General features: G+C 38.9%; 1 protein-coding gene across 1 annotated transcript in view; it reads right to left on the bottom strand.

Moving 5' to 3' along the window:
• Positions 1 to 1,025: 1,025 nt before the first annotated feature.
• Positions 1,026 to 15,787, bottom strand: part of mmp17a (matrix metallopeptidase 17a) — a 93,781-nt gene continuing 79,019 nt past the window's right edge. The window contains exons 5-10 of the mRNA XM_042509487.1: positions 15,180 to 15,356; positions 13,549 to 13,651; positions 11,480 to 11,562; positions 10,606 to 10,758; positions 10,154 to 10,411; positions 1,026 to 1,824 (exon numbers count right to left, since the gene is read on the bottom strand). Of these exons, the coding sequence (XP_042365421.1) occupies positions 1,499 to 1,824; positions 10,154 to 10,411; positions 10,606 to 10,758; positions 11,480 to 11,562; positions 13,549 to 13,651; positions 15,180 to 15,356 (1,100 nt within the window). The 3' untranslated portion in view covers positions 1,026 to 1,498. The remainder of the gene's footprint in view (positions 1,825 to 10,153; positions 10,412 to 10,605; positions 10,759 to 11,479; positions 11,563 to 13,548; positions 13,652 to 15,179; positions 15,357 to 15,787) is intronic.

Here is a 15,787-nt window from a genome sequence, read left to right as displayed (position 1 = left end):
ACTGTGTCTGTGTGACCCCAGACACAGAGCTTCGGTCCTACAGCAGTAATCTTATAATAAACAAAGAGAAAGTGACAAAGGGACTGAGGGAATAACATGCTAAGCATTTTAAATTGTCAAATTTGCAATAAAGTTGCAGTGATTGGACAAAATTGCAAGGTTGATCAGAATTAATGGGGATTGGCTGAATTTGTGTTATTGTTGCAATCACAATATCACAACATCCTGAGACTAATATAGGGCCATAGCCAGGACCTGGTTAGCTTAGTGTAGCATAATGACTGGAAACAAGGGGAATCTGCTAACCTTGATTTGTCAAAGGGTAAAAGGTTATTGGTTTGCTTTTTCTTCCTTTTCTCGTGTTATTGCTAAGCTAAGCTAACCAGCTGCTAGCTGTAGCTTAATATACACCACTCTCTATGAATATACACCAGACCTGAGATTGGTGATCTTTTCAACTAACTCTCAGCAAGAAAGAGAATAACGGTATTTAATTTCCCAAAATGTAGAATAATTCTTGTAAGGTAAAACGTACCTTTAAATCTATTTATGTGTCAACTAAGGCTGTCAGTGTTAACGCATTATGGTCAGTACATAACATGTTGATTTCATTCTTTCTAAATACTGTTAACTGCTGAGCCAGAGTGAAGGTACTGGTATCATATGAACCCAGAACACCGAAGGAATCCAGCATGTCATGCTAGCCTTTCAGGAAGAGGGCAAAATAATGCTCCAGGTGATGGAAAAACAGCATGGCCATCTCACTGGGGTCCTCTCCCATCTCTCATCTCAATTGAAATGAATGAAAATATGTTCTATGGGTACACATGAGTCTCCCCTTAACAGACATGCCCACTTTATGCTAGTCCCATGCAGATTTGCTGTCATTTAAGTCCTAATCGAGACAATCCGGTAACAATTGCTTTACTTTGGCAGTATGGAGTTTATAACTGTTTTGGATTGCAAAATAATAGAATTGAAAAAATGTGATTAAAAATTTAATTTATCACATTTAACTATTGAAATTCTACGATTAATAGCAATTTAAAAAATGTTATTATTTGACAGCCCTAGTGTAAACCAGTCTTAATCTCAGGATACCAACTGCTAAACGCCTACATCCCAGGATGTCATTCATTATTGCTGTAGACTTGTTGTATGTGAAAAAAGTAAATATGAGAAGACATAGAACCGGGACTGTGTAACTCAATTAGTTAAGCACGGTACTAGCAATGTCATTGTCGGTGGATTGATGCCCACTAGATATACCCTAGTATGATAATATGATAACTGCATGTACTACTCATACTGCAAGGCGCTTTAAAAGACCATCAAATGGCATGTGAAATAAATAACAGCAAAAATAATAGCAAAAACATACCAGTTGATATTTATATGAACAAAATGTTCCAGTTTGTATTTGGACTGAATGTCCACTGGCCCTCCAGCAACAAGTCTCTGTCTTGTACCCAGCTTGAGAACTTCCCATGCTTTGGCATCATAGCAGTTCAGAGCGGAGAGAGAGCGAGAGCGTCCAGAGAGGTGGCAGGAGCCACAAGGGAGATGGGGAGGGCCGGGCGCCTAAAGGAGAGGCGGTGTCAGAGGTGCAGGAGCACACCTCGTATCCATTCTCTGCGTGGTCTGGGTGATGGTGCACGTTGACTCTCGTCTCTGTGCTTTTTGGCTCCGTGTCCGGAGAGTCCGACTGCATCTCGGTGCACAGCAGCCAGTCTTTAGCGATGGGGCGGGGATATCCTGCCTCCGCCTCCATGTCACTGCTTGGCACTCGCCAGTACTCCTTCCCCTTGAAGAAATAGGATGAGCCTTTAGAGAGAGAGAGAGAGGGAGAGACAGAGCAGAAAGGTGGCATTACAGTATGTTTTGAAATCCAGTGAAATACTACAACTGAAAAACTTTTGTCTTTTTCCTTGAGGCAGATGAAAATGCAACAAGGATGCAAATTAAGTATTAAAATACAAAAAACAAATACATTAGCAGGATTATTGAAAAAGACAAATATATAACTAACACTGTGGATGTTTTTTTTCTGTGTCCTATAACTTACTTTTGCTTCCCCTCCAGCATTGTTCTCTTAACATTCCTCTCCTCCATTCAGCATTACGTCCATTTCTTAAATCTGAGGTTTCGCAATGGCCTCTATCTTTCCTTAAAAACTCTTCTCACTCACTGTTCATCATGAGTTGTCTTCTTCATTTTTCTCTCCTCCTCTCTCTACCATTTTCGCTTCATCCTAGGCTTGTGGAAGCAGCCTAAAGGCAGATAAAAGCTTTGATGTGGCTCCAGTTCTCCGGCCCAAAGGTGTGTGTGTGTATATGTGAATTTGCCTACAATGCATGCATACATGCATTTCTTGTCTTTCCATACAATTGGGCATTTTTTGGGGGGGCGGTCCTCTCTTTTTGCTTTTGCTTTTGGACTGTTATGACACACACAAACACAGACAAATCACAAACACACTCACACAAACACACCAGAGCGCTTGGAGCAGGACCTCTGAGGCTGGCAACAGCTCAGACACAACACAGACCTCTGAACACCTGACAGAAAAAAGAGCTTCTACACATTCAGCTGGGAGTTGCTGCAGGGGAGAGAGGTGATGTAGCTTGCTCCCATCGAGAGTAGCCTGAAATAAGGACTGAGTACCTGCTGCTAATTAGTTGTTTTTGTGCCAGTTTTGAACATCTACAAGTGCTTTATCAAAGCCTAATCTGTGCAGCCAACTGGCAGAGGCATTCCTTAAAGGGGGTTTGCTTGGTAAAGGATGCCAAAAACAATGCCAGTTAAAGTAAACATTGTTAATCTCTATGGGAAGACAATATGTCCTCGGTGTCTGACCTATTGTTATTGCTGAGGAACAGAAGGCAACCTTTTTCCAGCACCTAGAGATTGACTCCAGATCTAAGGCCACTGTCTAGTCAAAGGAAATGTCAGGATCAAAAATGCAAAAGACCTTTAAAGTTTCATTTTCTTAGACTGTATATCACAACATATGATTGTATTGTTCAGTCACGAAACAGAATTAATACATTACCCATAAACCTTGAATTTATATACCACAACAAATATCTTGTAAACCTTTTCAGTCTCAGGTCAAAAACAAAACAACTCTTGTCATCCACTGAGCTGAACTATCGATAGGAGTAATTTCAATCACCGATGGGCTCCACTGTCTCCAACGGCAATTCAGCATGCAAAATTTGCAGAACAAAGAAGATAATGGACATCAGTGTGGGTCACATGGCAAATTGATAACTGATGAGCCTGATATTGATCTAAAGCCGACCCTCAGCTTGGTGTGTCAGGGTCTTTACAGCCTCTTAAGAAGAATTAAAGAATGAAGGAGAATGGGAAACAACCAAATATGTACAAAATATTGCTTGGACTGCATTTACATACATGTTGGCTCATTTTACTTTTAAGAACCAGATATATATTATGTTAAATGATAGCTAGATCAACACAAACATCAGTTTTTGTGTCTCACTTTAAACAAGCATCCTAATGCTGACAGTCTACTGAGATTGATAGGATTTAACTGATTTTTACCTATGTAATTTATCTCTATATGATGAAGTTTATTTATTTAGTTTCAAAGTGGACACCCAAGATTAGCGTTGACAATTCAGTATCTGATGTCAAATGTCTCTGCATCTGAGTTATGACATTGAATAAATGCCAGAAAAGCATTTTTGCAGTACATTATAATGTCACAGTGAAGCTGACCCTTGGACTTTGGGATATAAATTATCATCACTTCATTATTTTATCATAATAGAAATTGATGTGAGATTTTATCATAATTAGCAAAATAATTCTTATGGTTTTTGAGATATTTCGTTTACTAGAATGGAACAGACATGTGTACGTATGTTTGGATGGACAACCCAAAACAATTTTGCATCTGGCCACTGCTGTCAAGGGTGTGGAGGCATAAAATCTATCATTGCTGTATTTATTACTGTTAAAATAATCCAGATATTTTATTGGCAATGTAACAGATGTCTTACTGATTAAGTTCATATTTTGTGACTAATTAAGTCTTATACCTGCTATGCTGCACAGTGATTAAAGTTATGAAAAAGGCTCTCAGTTTTTACCTTTGTAACCAGGGAGTCTCAGTCTTAGTTGGTTTAATTAATTAGCGTTTCAAGTTGTAACTGCAAGAGAAACTTTGAAACAAATTGGCTGTAGACATTAGTTGTACATGTTGTGAATATGAACACCATCAAAATACATTAAAAAAGAAAAAAGTTCAGTTCAGACTGTATAGATCAAGGCGGTATATTTAATTTTTTAATTATTGCACTTCATTTTTCAGCACGCACTAACTCCTCATAATGGGTAATGTCATGCTAATGCCACACATAATTACCAGAAGCCAGATGTGAGCCTACAAACACACACACACACACACACACACACACACACACACACACACAGAGAGAGAGATATGCACTCTCATATATGCTCGAGTTTTATACAAGGCACTATAGACATTTTATAGGAGCTAAAAGACCAGCGTGTTTTACGGGCACAGATGCACATAGTCTGTAAAGATTACTGACATGGCGGATTTAGGCGTGACATGCTCCTATAATAATCACATTACTGCACCTACTCCTATAAAGCGAGCCAGAGTATGAAGAGAAGTAATACGAGAGAGGTGAGGTTATGGTTTAAAAGGGAGGTGAAGGAGAGCGATATGAAGGAGGGACCACACAAGCATTGATGCACACACTAATTGAATAATATAAACTAAATGTGCATTTGAGCTAATGCATTTTATTGGTGTATCAGTTGTTAATCTAAACGGTTGTATATGAATATCACCTTGGGCTTTTGTTAATGATCTGTTTATATTGGTTTACAACGACGAGTTTGACATTAAGACATTATTTGTAAATGGAGCACATTACAAACGACATGTGAGTGAACCCTTTTTTGTGAGGGTATGTTTCATGATTCTGCCAGTTTGAATGTTCTCTTTTAATATTGACTCATAAATATTCTGTGAATGTTTCTTGTACTACATCAGACTGATTCCTCCCAACAATCCCAGCTTGTTAATTAGAAAGATTCAACAACGGCAGGTGAAACATATTATAGTGCTGAGACCTGATATTAATATCCTGCTGATCTACTCCGTATGAGGTACAGATAAGACAATGACATTAGTGAAGATGTATAGGTCACACAGCGCCCCCCCCCCCCCGAAATGAAAACGAAACAAAACAAACAAACAAAAACAACAACAAAAAACAAAACAAAACAAATAACATTGTAATTGTGTTGGTTAGCGAATGTCAGTGCCAACTCTGCATACCATCTTTCGCCACGTATTGATTTTATATTTTTGGAGCTGCATCGTTCATTAAGAACGCTTTTGGAATATACATATATACCGCTTGGTTAGTCATTGCACGTCTTGCGCAGAGCAGGTAAGCAGAAATGTATCTGTTCATTGCGCTGGGTCTAAAAGTTTGCTTTCATTCCCTCTGTCAGCAGGTCCTCCTCTCACTCATTGATCTGATCTGTTCAGCTTCAACCAGATCAACCGATTAATTTTCCACTGCTTGACTGCTGCTGAGGAAAAAAAGGACTCATAATGATGAGTCTGCCTACACTGTGTGAAACCACAAAAAAAGTCTGAATTTATGGAAGCGACAGGATGACAAAAAAGGGACAAACACAAGATTAAAAAAAGCTACTGCCACACAATATCAGGCTGCTACATAGTCACAAGGTAAAATGAATGGTTTAAAAAATCCTGCAATGTTGGCTCCAAACAACTCCCATTAGATTGAATAGACCTATGTGACACAGAGACAAGAAATGACTTTAAAGTGCTCTGTCTCCTTTCTGAACCGTCTCTTGTCTCCCCACATGGACTTTGTTGCTCTTTGTTGCTCTACGTCACCTGACTTCCTCCTTTGCTTCAAACATAATTACTACATCCACTAGATGTTTCTGCCTAAACTAAACATAAATATGGGCTGTAATAAGCTGCTTGTACAACCGATCTATGGTGCTGTTTTATGGGGGGAAGACAGGGGGGTCAGTGGTTGACCATATGTCATAAAAACAACATGCCAATGTCCAGCAGTTAGCAGAGAACAATGCTCATGTTGTCCATCTGCCACTGACACTTCTCCCCTGATGTGTTTCAGAAATGTCCACAATCATATTCTGGAAGCAGTTTAATTACATATGGACAGAAGGCAGTGGCCATGCTGCCACAGTGAAACAGTCTCACGAGTGACCACAAAGCGACTGCAGATGAGCAGGACACTCAGAAAAGAAAGAAGTCTTGGCCGTGGTCACTGAGAGCCACAATCAGCTCAAATGCTGCAGGCTGCAGTCTGTGTGAGGATGGTGCTCACACATTTAAGTTTAACAAACAGTTCAGGCTGAAAGTGGAGATAAGGAGAGACAACTTGGGAGCCTGATAAAACACCTGCTATTCCCAGTGTAGCTTCCAAGAATGCAAAAGCTGAGGCTAGCACAGTGAGGATAAAAACAGAAATACTGTCATATGTTAATGCTTAAAACATAATGATAACTGCATATTTTTTGACAACCATTTTTGTTTCCAACCTAAAACATGATTGTATGATTTGCATGATTTAATCTGTGCCTATAAATGCACCTCTGTGATGCATTATCTATACACTGGCACCAAATTTTGTTATTTTTATAAATCCATGCTCTTGCCAGTTTGACTAACCAGATTCACTACTTCATGACTCCTCCTGGTGGCGCTTATCAAAAGAATGAAGATAAAGTGAAGTGAAATGGCAGTGTGGACAGCGGGGGGACAATAAATCAAAGAGGCACCGTCATCTTTCAAGTCGGAAGTCTGGGCCCACTTGGGCCTTTACAACACACATGGGACAAACAAAATCAATAAATGCTACAAGATATGCAACGACTGTCTTGTGAAAGTACGTGTGCCACATAAATGGCCATGATGATTCTTCATCATCCTGATCTCATCAGGGAGAAAAGAACTAACACTTACACAACTGTAAGTTAGCTTATAATGAATACAGTGTGTGTGTGTTAAAGCACTAAGATGAGACTTTATGAACTTTCTGTACATTGTTTCTTACCAGTTGTCAAATTCTGTGAAACTGACACTATAATGCAGTTAATATATACATAGTTCCTGATTTTTGCAGGTTTTTGGGTTTCTGTCTTCTTCAGTTACGCAGATATTATTATGTATTGTAAGTTATATGTCTTGCAACATCAAGTATCACAGAATAACTGTATTGTGATGCCATCATTATCTACCTCATAGTTTAATCTGGTACTATTATTGATCATGAGATGTTTTAATGACACCCAAACATTGAACAAAAAACTTGAGTGAGTATGAATAAAACAATAAAGTTAGTAAAACCAAAACAATGCGCTGAAAGATGCTAAAACACTCCACAGAGCTGAGAGAAACTGTGGATTCTGGTACCATTCTGTTTGGATTTGTCACTATGAGACACCTTTACATTACAAGTAGTCGTTTGATACATGGTTGATATGAAGATACTGAGTTTTGCAGCCTTAAATATGGAAAATACACATTTCTGCATGGGTAAATTTTAAAGTGTGCAAGTAAAATGACATTCGCTCAATCATGGAAGAGAAACACAGTTCAAGACTTACAAAAGTAATGGGAGTAAAATCAAAATAGGAGTAAACATATAAACAGAACCTGCCAGCAAACTGAGATTTTACATCAAGAAATTAAAGTACAACTAAATATTAAAAAATGCAATATTCCATTGCAATCAATGGAATATTGACATATTTGGTAGGATGGCTGGTTAATTCGGTTAATGGCTGCAGGGAGGTTATTGATTTTGAATTGGATAGTATTAGGACTAGTGCACTGAAACTGTGTGCTAGAGCACAGTGTGTAAAATGCTAGTCTGCCAAAAGTGGTAATTTGGCAGTTTATTTCATTGGCTTTATTGTTGCTCTTGTGCCATTCAGGTAGGGAGATAGTCTTTAGGTAATCTTCAGGGAAGACAACTGCAAACTGACTGCTTAACTGTTCAAATGAAAAACTTCTGTTTCATCTTGGAGCAGGAGAAGGCAAAGTTGCATCTGACGACGGATCTGCAGAACCAGATCAGGATCGACTGTGAGACATTGATCTCCGAGGTTAATGCAGGAGGAACATTTCTTTGTAAGACCTCTTGCTTAGATTAGCAATCTTGTCATCCCATTTCAGTGCTTTTCAAAAGCGTGTGCCCCTTGAATCTGACCATCTTTGCTGAGCTTACAGTGGCAGCATGGATTAATAAAGGGAGGCCGGCATGTGGAATCATAACACCCAACACTGCTCTACTGTGTTTGCAGTGTAAAGGTCAGGGCTGTTGTTGGCAAGCAGAGATGCCAGTTTTACAGCCTCTCTCTGGTAGACTGACTCAGTGTGTGTAATCTAAAAAGTTTGTTGTGTGGAAACTTGGTCCCTTAAGGCAATCATACATTTTCCATAAAGACAGCTCACTTTTTATGGGTCACCAGTTATTAGTCATTGTGTATGCACACATCGTCTTTTTTTTTTTTTTTTTTTTTTTTTTTTTTACCAAGGACCTGCATATCTAGATGAGTTTTTGTGGGGAGTTGTGTTTGTCTGCAGGCAGTTAGTAATGTTCACTTGCATGATTAAATATTTTACTGGTGCTGTTAAAAATGGCAAAAAGCATTAACATGGGTATGAATATTAATTTTTTAAGTCAGATAAGTTGATCTAATTGTTTGTAGCCTTTAGAAGTGGAGCTGACAGCTACTACTGCAGGCCTAAATAATGCCTACTTCTGCCAAATTCCACACCTACGGTTTTATTAAGCCTATTTTCCATGTACAATTTGTTGTCTCAACTCCAATTTAAGATTACCCAAGTGACGAAAAGTTTTCCCAACTTTTCATAGCTCCCTTAAGAGCAGTGATACTCACCTTACGGCCTGTGGGCCAAATCTGGCCCCTGATAGGGTACCTTGTGGCCCGACAGGCATTTTATAATTCACAATAAAAATGTGATTCATAGTGGGAGCTATTTTTATACTTCTGGTATACATAAGGAGTGCATACACAGCATCAAAATGGAGCTGGTCTATGAACAAAAAAAATATGCCAGTGGATGACACACCAACAGAGGTCCTAGCTAAGCCCCTAATGTCCTAAAATCCAAGAAATGTCCTAAAATTCCAGAAACGTTCTAAAATTCCAGAAATATCCTAAAAACATGTATGTCATTTTGCAAAAGTGGACCCTAAGCAAAGCAAATTGAGCATCCCTGCATTAGAGCCATGTAAGAATTAACAACCATGGTTCCCACTTTTAGTGGATTTCCACTCATCGGGAAATATATGTTTGCGGTTCTGTTTACATTTTGTTATTACCCTTGTTATCTTACAGGTAAAAAACATAAAAATCAGTGCCATTCCTGATCTAAGTCATTTAAAATTAGGTATTTTCTGATACAAAGTCCTGATCTGATACTATTTTCCTGAATAATACAGCTGCACAGTGCACACTTCAAGTACATTGAAGTTATTAAATCAGTCCACTTTATAAACTTGGCAACTGAATAGTGCTACAGTTTTTAATAAAAAAAACCCAACCCTGCATTGAAGCTGTTTTCTAGTGTCTTTTTTTTTATTTTCGTAGTTTTTATTATTTTACCAAAATAACAAAGCATAAACTAACAAACCCTCTCTTTAATCTTTTTGGCCTTGCTGCTCTCTTGAGGGAATTTCTCTCTCTCCTCAAGAGAGCATTATCCAGTGTTTGTTGCTTCAGTGCAGCTTTTGCCTGAGTTACCTGTATGAATTGTGTTCCACTGAGTGTTTATTTTCCTTGTCTGTACATCTTTTGTGTGGATCTCATTAATACATTATAATTACTGGCTTTTTGCAGTGGCATGTTGAGTGTGATTATCATTGGCTCTCCAACACTGTCTGTCTGGTGAAAAATCATGCACCATAGATGACAGCAGAATGCAAGACTCTCTCACACTGAGCTGAAATGAAACAAGTGCTCATAACTTCGGTGAATAGCATAAATAAACACCCAGGTCAAATCAGGACATTCCTAGTGTTAAGTGTTGATTTGTATGGCGACTCACCATCAGACCACCTCATGGCGTCGTCCAGTTGTGGCGGCAGCCCCTTCCAAAGCGTGCTGTCTTTAGGGTAGCCCAGGTCCATACGCCTCAGGTGGTCATCGTAGCGCCAGTAGTGGCTGTCCTTGAAGAAGTAGGTTTTGTCGTTGTGTAGCCAAACAAAAGCTGCATCCACTCCTTCCATGGGCAGGCCAAAGTCACTGATTGGACGAGGGTAGCCCTCTTCCACATTATTGTCTTTAAATACCCAGTACTTCAAACCTGAAGAGGGTAGACACAGAGATCACAGGGAAACGACACTTATAGTTTTGCATGTTAACACCTAATCATGACAAAAACACTTAAAAATACATCAGTGTCAATTGTGCTTGATATGGAGTAGCAAGAAGGCAAAGATAGTGGTAAACTAAATCTATACAGACAGACAGAAGGTGAAATCAGATAGAAATAGTTACCTTTGAAAAAGACTATTTTGTGGTCCCCCGGTCTCTCATACACAGCGTCCACACTATCCAGATTGGGTGGAAGGCCCCTCCAGAAACGATGGATCTGAGCGGGACGTAGAGACACCAGGTGCTTCTCTCTTGTTAATCGCCAAAAGTATTTCCCTATGAAAGACAGGAAGAGGGCACAGCTAGGAACTTCTTCACAAAATCCTGTTGGAGTCTAAAACAAGAAAAATGTGCTGTTTCTGCAGTGATCATATTACAGATCCTTATCCCTTCTTTACATTGATGGAGCTAATTGATGAACTACTGCTCAAAAAATCACCATTAAAGCAACTTTATATATCTCTTTAAGTATAACAATTTTGTTTGGCTACTTTAACCCCTGGAAACCTACGTCGACCTATGCTGCATTCTGATGCCTTCACAACTATTTAAACCCCTTGAAATCTAAGCATGTTGGTTTGCTTTCTTTTAAAAACTTAAGAAACTTTAGAAACAAAGCAAACTTTTCCACAAATTGCAAGTAAGTAGAAAAAAATATTTTTCGAAAGCTTGGGAAAATGTCAAAAAACTATATTTATATAAGCTAAAAAAGGATGGAGAGCAGATAAAAAGTACACAGCAAAACAGTCTGGGCCCTAAAAGACCATTTTGTTGAGCCTGCAAAATATGTGACAGTGTGTGAGCCTGTGATACGAGCCCCGGGAGCCACACATGACTTGGCTTTCTATTGATCGCTGGAGCCACCACTGTGCCCAGCCCCTGTCCATTACCCCTTCACGTTATCTCCTCTCCATGTCTTCTCTCTCATCGCCACTCTCTATTTATCTGTATGTGCGGAAGTCTCTCTTGTTTACTTCCTCCTTTAAGGTTTGAATACCTTTAAAAAAGAAGGCCTCCCCTCGTATCTGGGCCACGGCATCAAAGTGACTGGTGCATCTGTCTGGGGCGTCTCGTGCCAGCCTGAGAGAAGAAAGTTAGAGAAAAGAAACGTATTTGTTCAAACAAAGGAAGGTATTACATTCATATTCATATTCTGAACATGTTTGAGGCTACATACACACCTACCTGTTTTTACAAAAAACAATCTCACTTTAAGGTGTGCAAATTAAAAAAAAAAATGGTCCAAACCATTCAATCCATTTGCATACAAAAAACCCCAACCGTGATAATTGCACCCACCCACTGATAGTCTGAATGTGAACACGCATGTTCACGTGTTTCCTTCAATTAAAAAGGCTAAACATTAGGTGAAATGCTATCACGCTGACACGATGAGGTCCCCGGGTGCATTTATCCTCTGGGCTAATAAGTGATTTAAAGCACTGACGTGGCCAGCCTGCCAATGACGAAGCCATTAGCACCACAGGGCTGCCACTGTGAGTGGGAGCTCGCCAGCCCTCGCATTATCAACAAAGATCTCCATTCAGAGCTCGATTAACACGACACCGCTGCCTAGTGGTCGATGTTTGTGACCCATGTCAGGCACAATCCAGCTTTTCCACGCATCTAGGCCAGATGGAGGTGGTGAAAAATGATTAATGAGAGCAGATAGAAGTGAGGGAAAGAGGGTTTTATAAGCTTTATTCGTTAAGAACTGCTGCACAGTTTTTGCATGAGTGTGAGTATATGCATGGAGGTCAGCAAGCACCGGGTGTTGTTGTCAGTGTAGTTTGAAACACAGTTTGATTGCTCCCTTAGCAAGCTGCCCTCTCTTGATCCTGTTAATTCAAGAGACTATCAGAGTACGGTTTACTCACTTACAAAGCAGCCACTCTCTGTTTATGCTTGATTATAATTATTATACCAGACACTATAAGGTTAGAACTAATGCAGGTTGACAAAAATACAAAAGGTGTTGATGTCAAGTACATAAATGTTCAGAATGATTTGAATGAGCCTTTTTTGCCCTGCTGTTTCATGTACATTATAATAATATTCAGACATATAAGAGCCACAGACAAAGTACATTTCCTGGTGGGTTGGAGAGATACTGCAGCATGATGGCCTGCCTCCTGGTGCGCAGATCATTAGAAATAGAAGACAAGAGACTCCTGAACTGAATCCAGGTCATCACTCAATATTCACTAATAGTTGATGTGCTGTGTACTCTCACTGACATGCTGCACTGCGGTGCATTTAGTGTCGGTCTTTTATTTTCTAACTATACAAAACATATTTTAATGGAATTTTGTATTAATATAAATGGTTCTCAGATTGTGTTTTTTTATTATAACATTGACACAAACAGTCAAATACACAAATATTGCAGACTTGCTCTGAACAATACTAAAATATAAACAAGACCAAGGGCTTATTTACAAATAATGAGAACATAACCTTATAATAAAAGAGAGAGAGAAAATATTATTTTGTTCTTATCCAAAGGGTTTCTGAAATAATTTGACATTTTTTTTGTTTTATTTTTTGTTTTGATAAGTTTAATAGTTCAAATATACTATCTGAATAGACACAGAAACCCAAAGGAGGGAAATCTTAGTTTCTCAGAATCTATGTGTGTATGATTTCTATACATATTATTACATTTATGATTGACACACTGTCATACTTTTCATGCTACAATGAAATCATTACAGTCAATTACAATGTTATTCTTACTTTTATACAGTATATATTTTCCCAATTGACAGCCAAGAATGGATGAATGTTTGTTACAGTAAAATATCCTTGTAAAAGATTTTAGTTCAAAATTGCAAAGGCTGCATTTGTTTTGAATTTAAATCGTCCTCAGATGATAATAGCTAAAGTTTATGATGTCCCCATCATCTTTTTTCTGAGTGCTATCTGACCTAAAGTTTAAACGTCCACACAGGATGAAACCTATTGGTATCTTTTCTTAATCACCACTCTTCTGCCAAATATCCGCATCCACATGCAGATATCTACCAATCGTATTTACGCTTAAACGACAATACATTTTTCACTTACAGGAGAGTGGATCTGTTTTCAGGAAGATCCAGCAGGACGGGAGGTTCAGCTGTCTGGGCGGGGCTGCCCGGTCGATTTGTGTGGGACACCGAGTCTCTGACACCTGTGGAGGATATGTGACTGAAGATAAATATACACTAAAAAAAGACAAGGCAAAAAGTGAATACTTTATTCACAAAAGGAGCATTTCTATATCAATTACTTACCCCGTATTAGTTTGAAATCGTGAAGAAAATTTGTTTATCTCATATACCAGTGACCAGAAAATTATTGATGAACTGATGTCATAGGGGTCCGCATTTTACAACAGTAAAACTATATCTGAACTTCTGTTTACAAACTCTCACACAACTTGTTCAGTATAATTCAAGTCTCATTTATCCAGTCATATGCTCAGTACTTTCACATGCATTTTCACTCAAATGTCACTAATAAAACCCTTCTGCATCAACAGGGCAGGTACACTACTCCTCTGTGCCTGAGATTGCTTATGCGTTAGTGTTTTAAATATTATGTTTTTAGCGAACATGCATATTTGGGTACTGAGCATACTACCAATTAAATGAGATTTTGATTTATAATTAGTCAATTAATCTATAAGAAGAATAACCAATAGACATTCTGCTGATCTTGATTTGTTTGATCAGATCCATCAGTTCTTTTGCATTATTACTCATGTATTTTATTGCACTACAGTATGCACTACAATGTGCTTTAAAACAAAATGTAGTTCATCTTCCTTGTTCACAGTCCTGGCCTTCAGCATTCTTCCCTGCACTTCATTCTCGTCTCCATGATTATTAGTCTCTCCCCCGCACACTGCTACTCTCTATATCAGTCAATAGTGTGATAAGGTCATATGCCATAAAGAGGTCCAATTAACTCAATCTGTGTTTTCATTAATCAATAACCTTGCTCCAAGAAGCACTTGCTCTTTCTCACTCTGTCCCCCGACCCCCTTCCCACACACACACACACACACACACACACACACACACACACACACACACAGGGTTGATGTGTTGTTTTTCCGCATTGCTGTTCTTCATAAAAAGTATAACAATCGCAAATGGGGAGACAGAGTTGTCTCGTCTTTAAGGAACGAAGGCAGTAACAGCATCGAACTGACATCTGTGTAAAAGGGACGGCTGGCAATATGGAAAGGGTTTGATGTTTTAAGAAAGTGTTGATTATACAGACATGTGTGACCCACCGCTGTGAGATTTATAAAAGCTGCTGATAGCAGTTAGCAGATAATTCGAAGAACAGAACCTGAAAATGTCTGCAAATTGGACAGACTAAGAGGTCTGGTCTTAACCCTCTGAGCAGAAGACAAGATCAACCATCTCATAGCATGGATCATAAATAATTGTTATTGCCATATTATGCCATTGTTAATATTTAAAAAAGTGCTGCCCGATGTTGTTGTGTTACACAGCTTTTTCGCTTATGGACCGCCCGCATGCTGTCTAAAATCACACACTGGAGTGGAAATATTCTGGATTTTTTTGCATCTGTACAACAAAACAAAGCTGGCATAATGAAGGGTCTTCATTGTGGCCCATTGCAGGATCTCTGTAAAAAACGGGCTGCACACACAGACAGAGCAGTGAATGGATGTTCTGCCGTACCGTAGAGCTGCCAGACGCGGACCTTGTCTTCATAGGGTAGGTCGTATTTCAGAGGGTCTCCTACAGGACCCTGGTAGTACGGCCTCATGATGGACTCTATGGCTGAGGTGTGGACCAGACCGATGGCATGACCAAACTCATGTACTGCAACTGCAAATAGATCCATCCCATGAGAGTCTGAAGGAAACAGAAAAGAGAGACATTGAAATCATCATCAGGTTATTACTACAGCAGGGTTCCCACACATTTTCATTAACAAAATGTCAAAACTTTTCTTTGGCTTTTAAGGACGTTTATACTTCTTCTTGTTCCACTGGAACGAAAAAATGGAGAAAACCAAACATTACAAGTCGACACATATTAGAGCTACAGAAAATAATTTGCCGTTATGTTACATTACACGACAGGTTATCCTTGAAAGTTTACTGCATCAATTAATTGCACACAGCAAGATTTCCGCAACCTTTCCAAAACTTTCACTATTTTTTGGAAAATGTTGTGAAATACATTTTGACTTTTTTTAGGTGTTCCACTACAGGGGGAACCCTGGATATGTTTTTAGGCATCTTATATTGTCATGTAGTACTCCATACCTGCAAAAAATGGAT

Source organism: Plectropomus leopardus, chromosome 20 (genome assembly GCF_008729295.1).
Source record: "Plectropomus leopardus isolate mb chromosome 20, YSFRI_Pleo_2.0, whole genome shotgun sequence".
NCBI classification, from domain to species: Eukaryota; Metazoa; Chordata; class Actinopteri; order Perciformes; family Serranidae; genus Plectropomus; species Plectropomus leopardus.
This window is presented reverse-complemented; position numbering and strand designations above follow the sequence as displayed.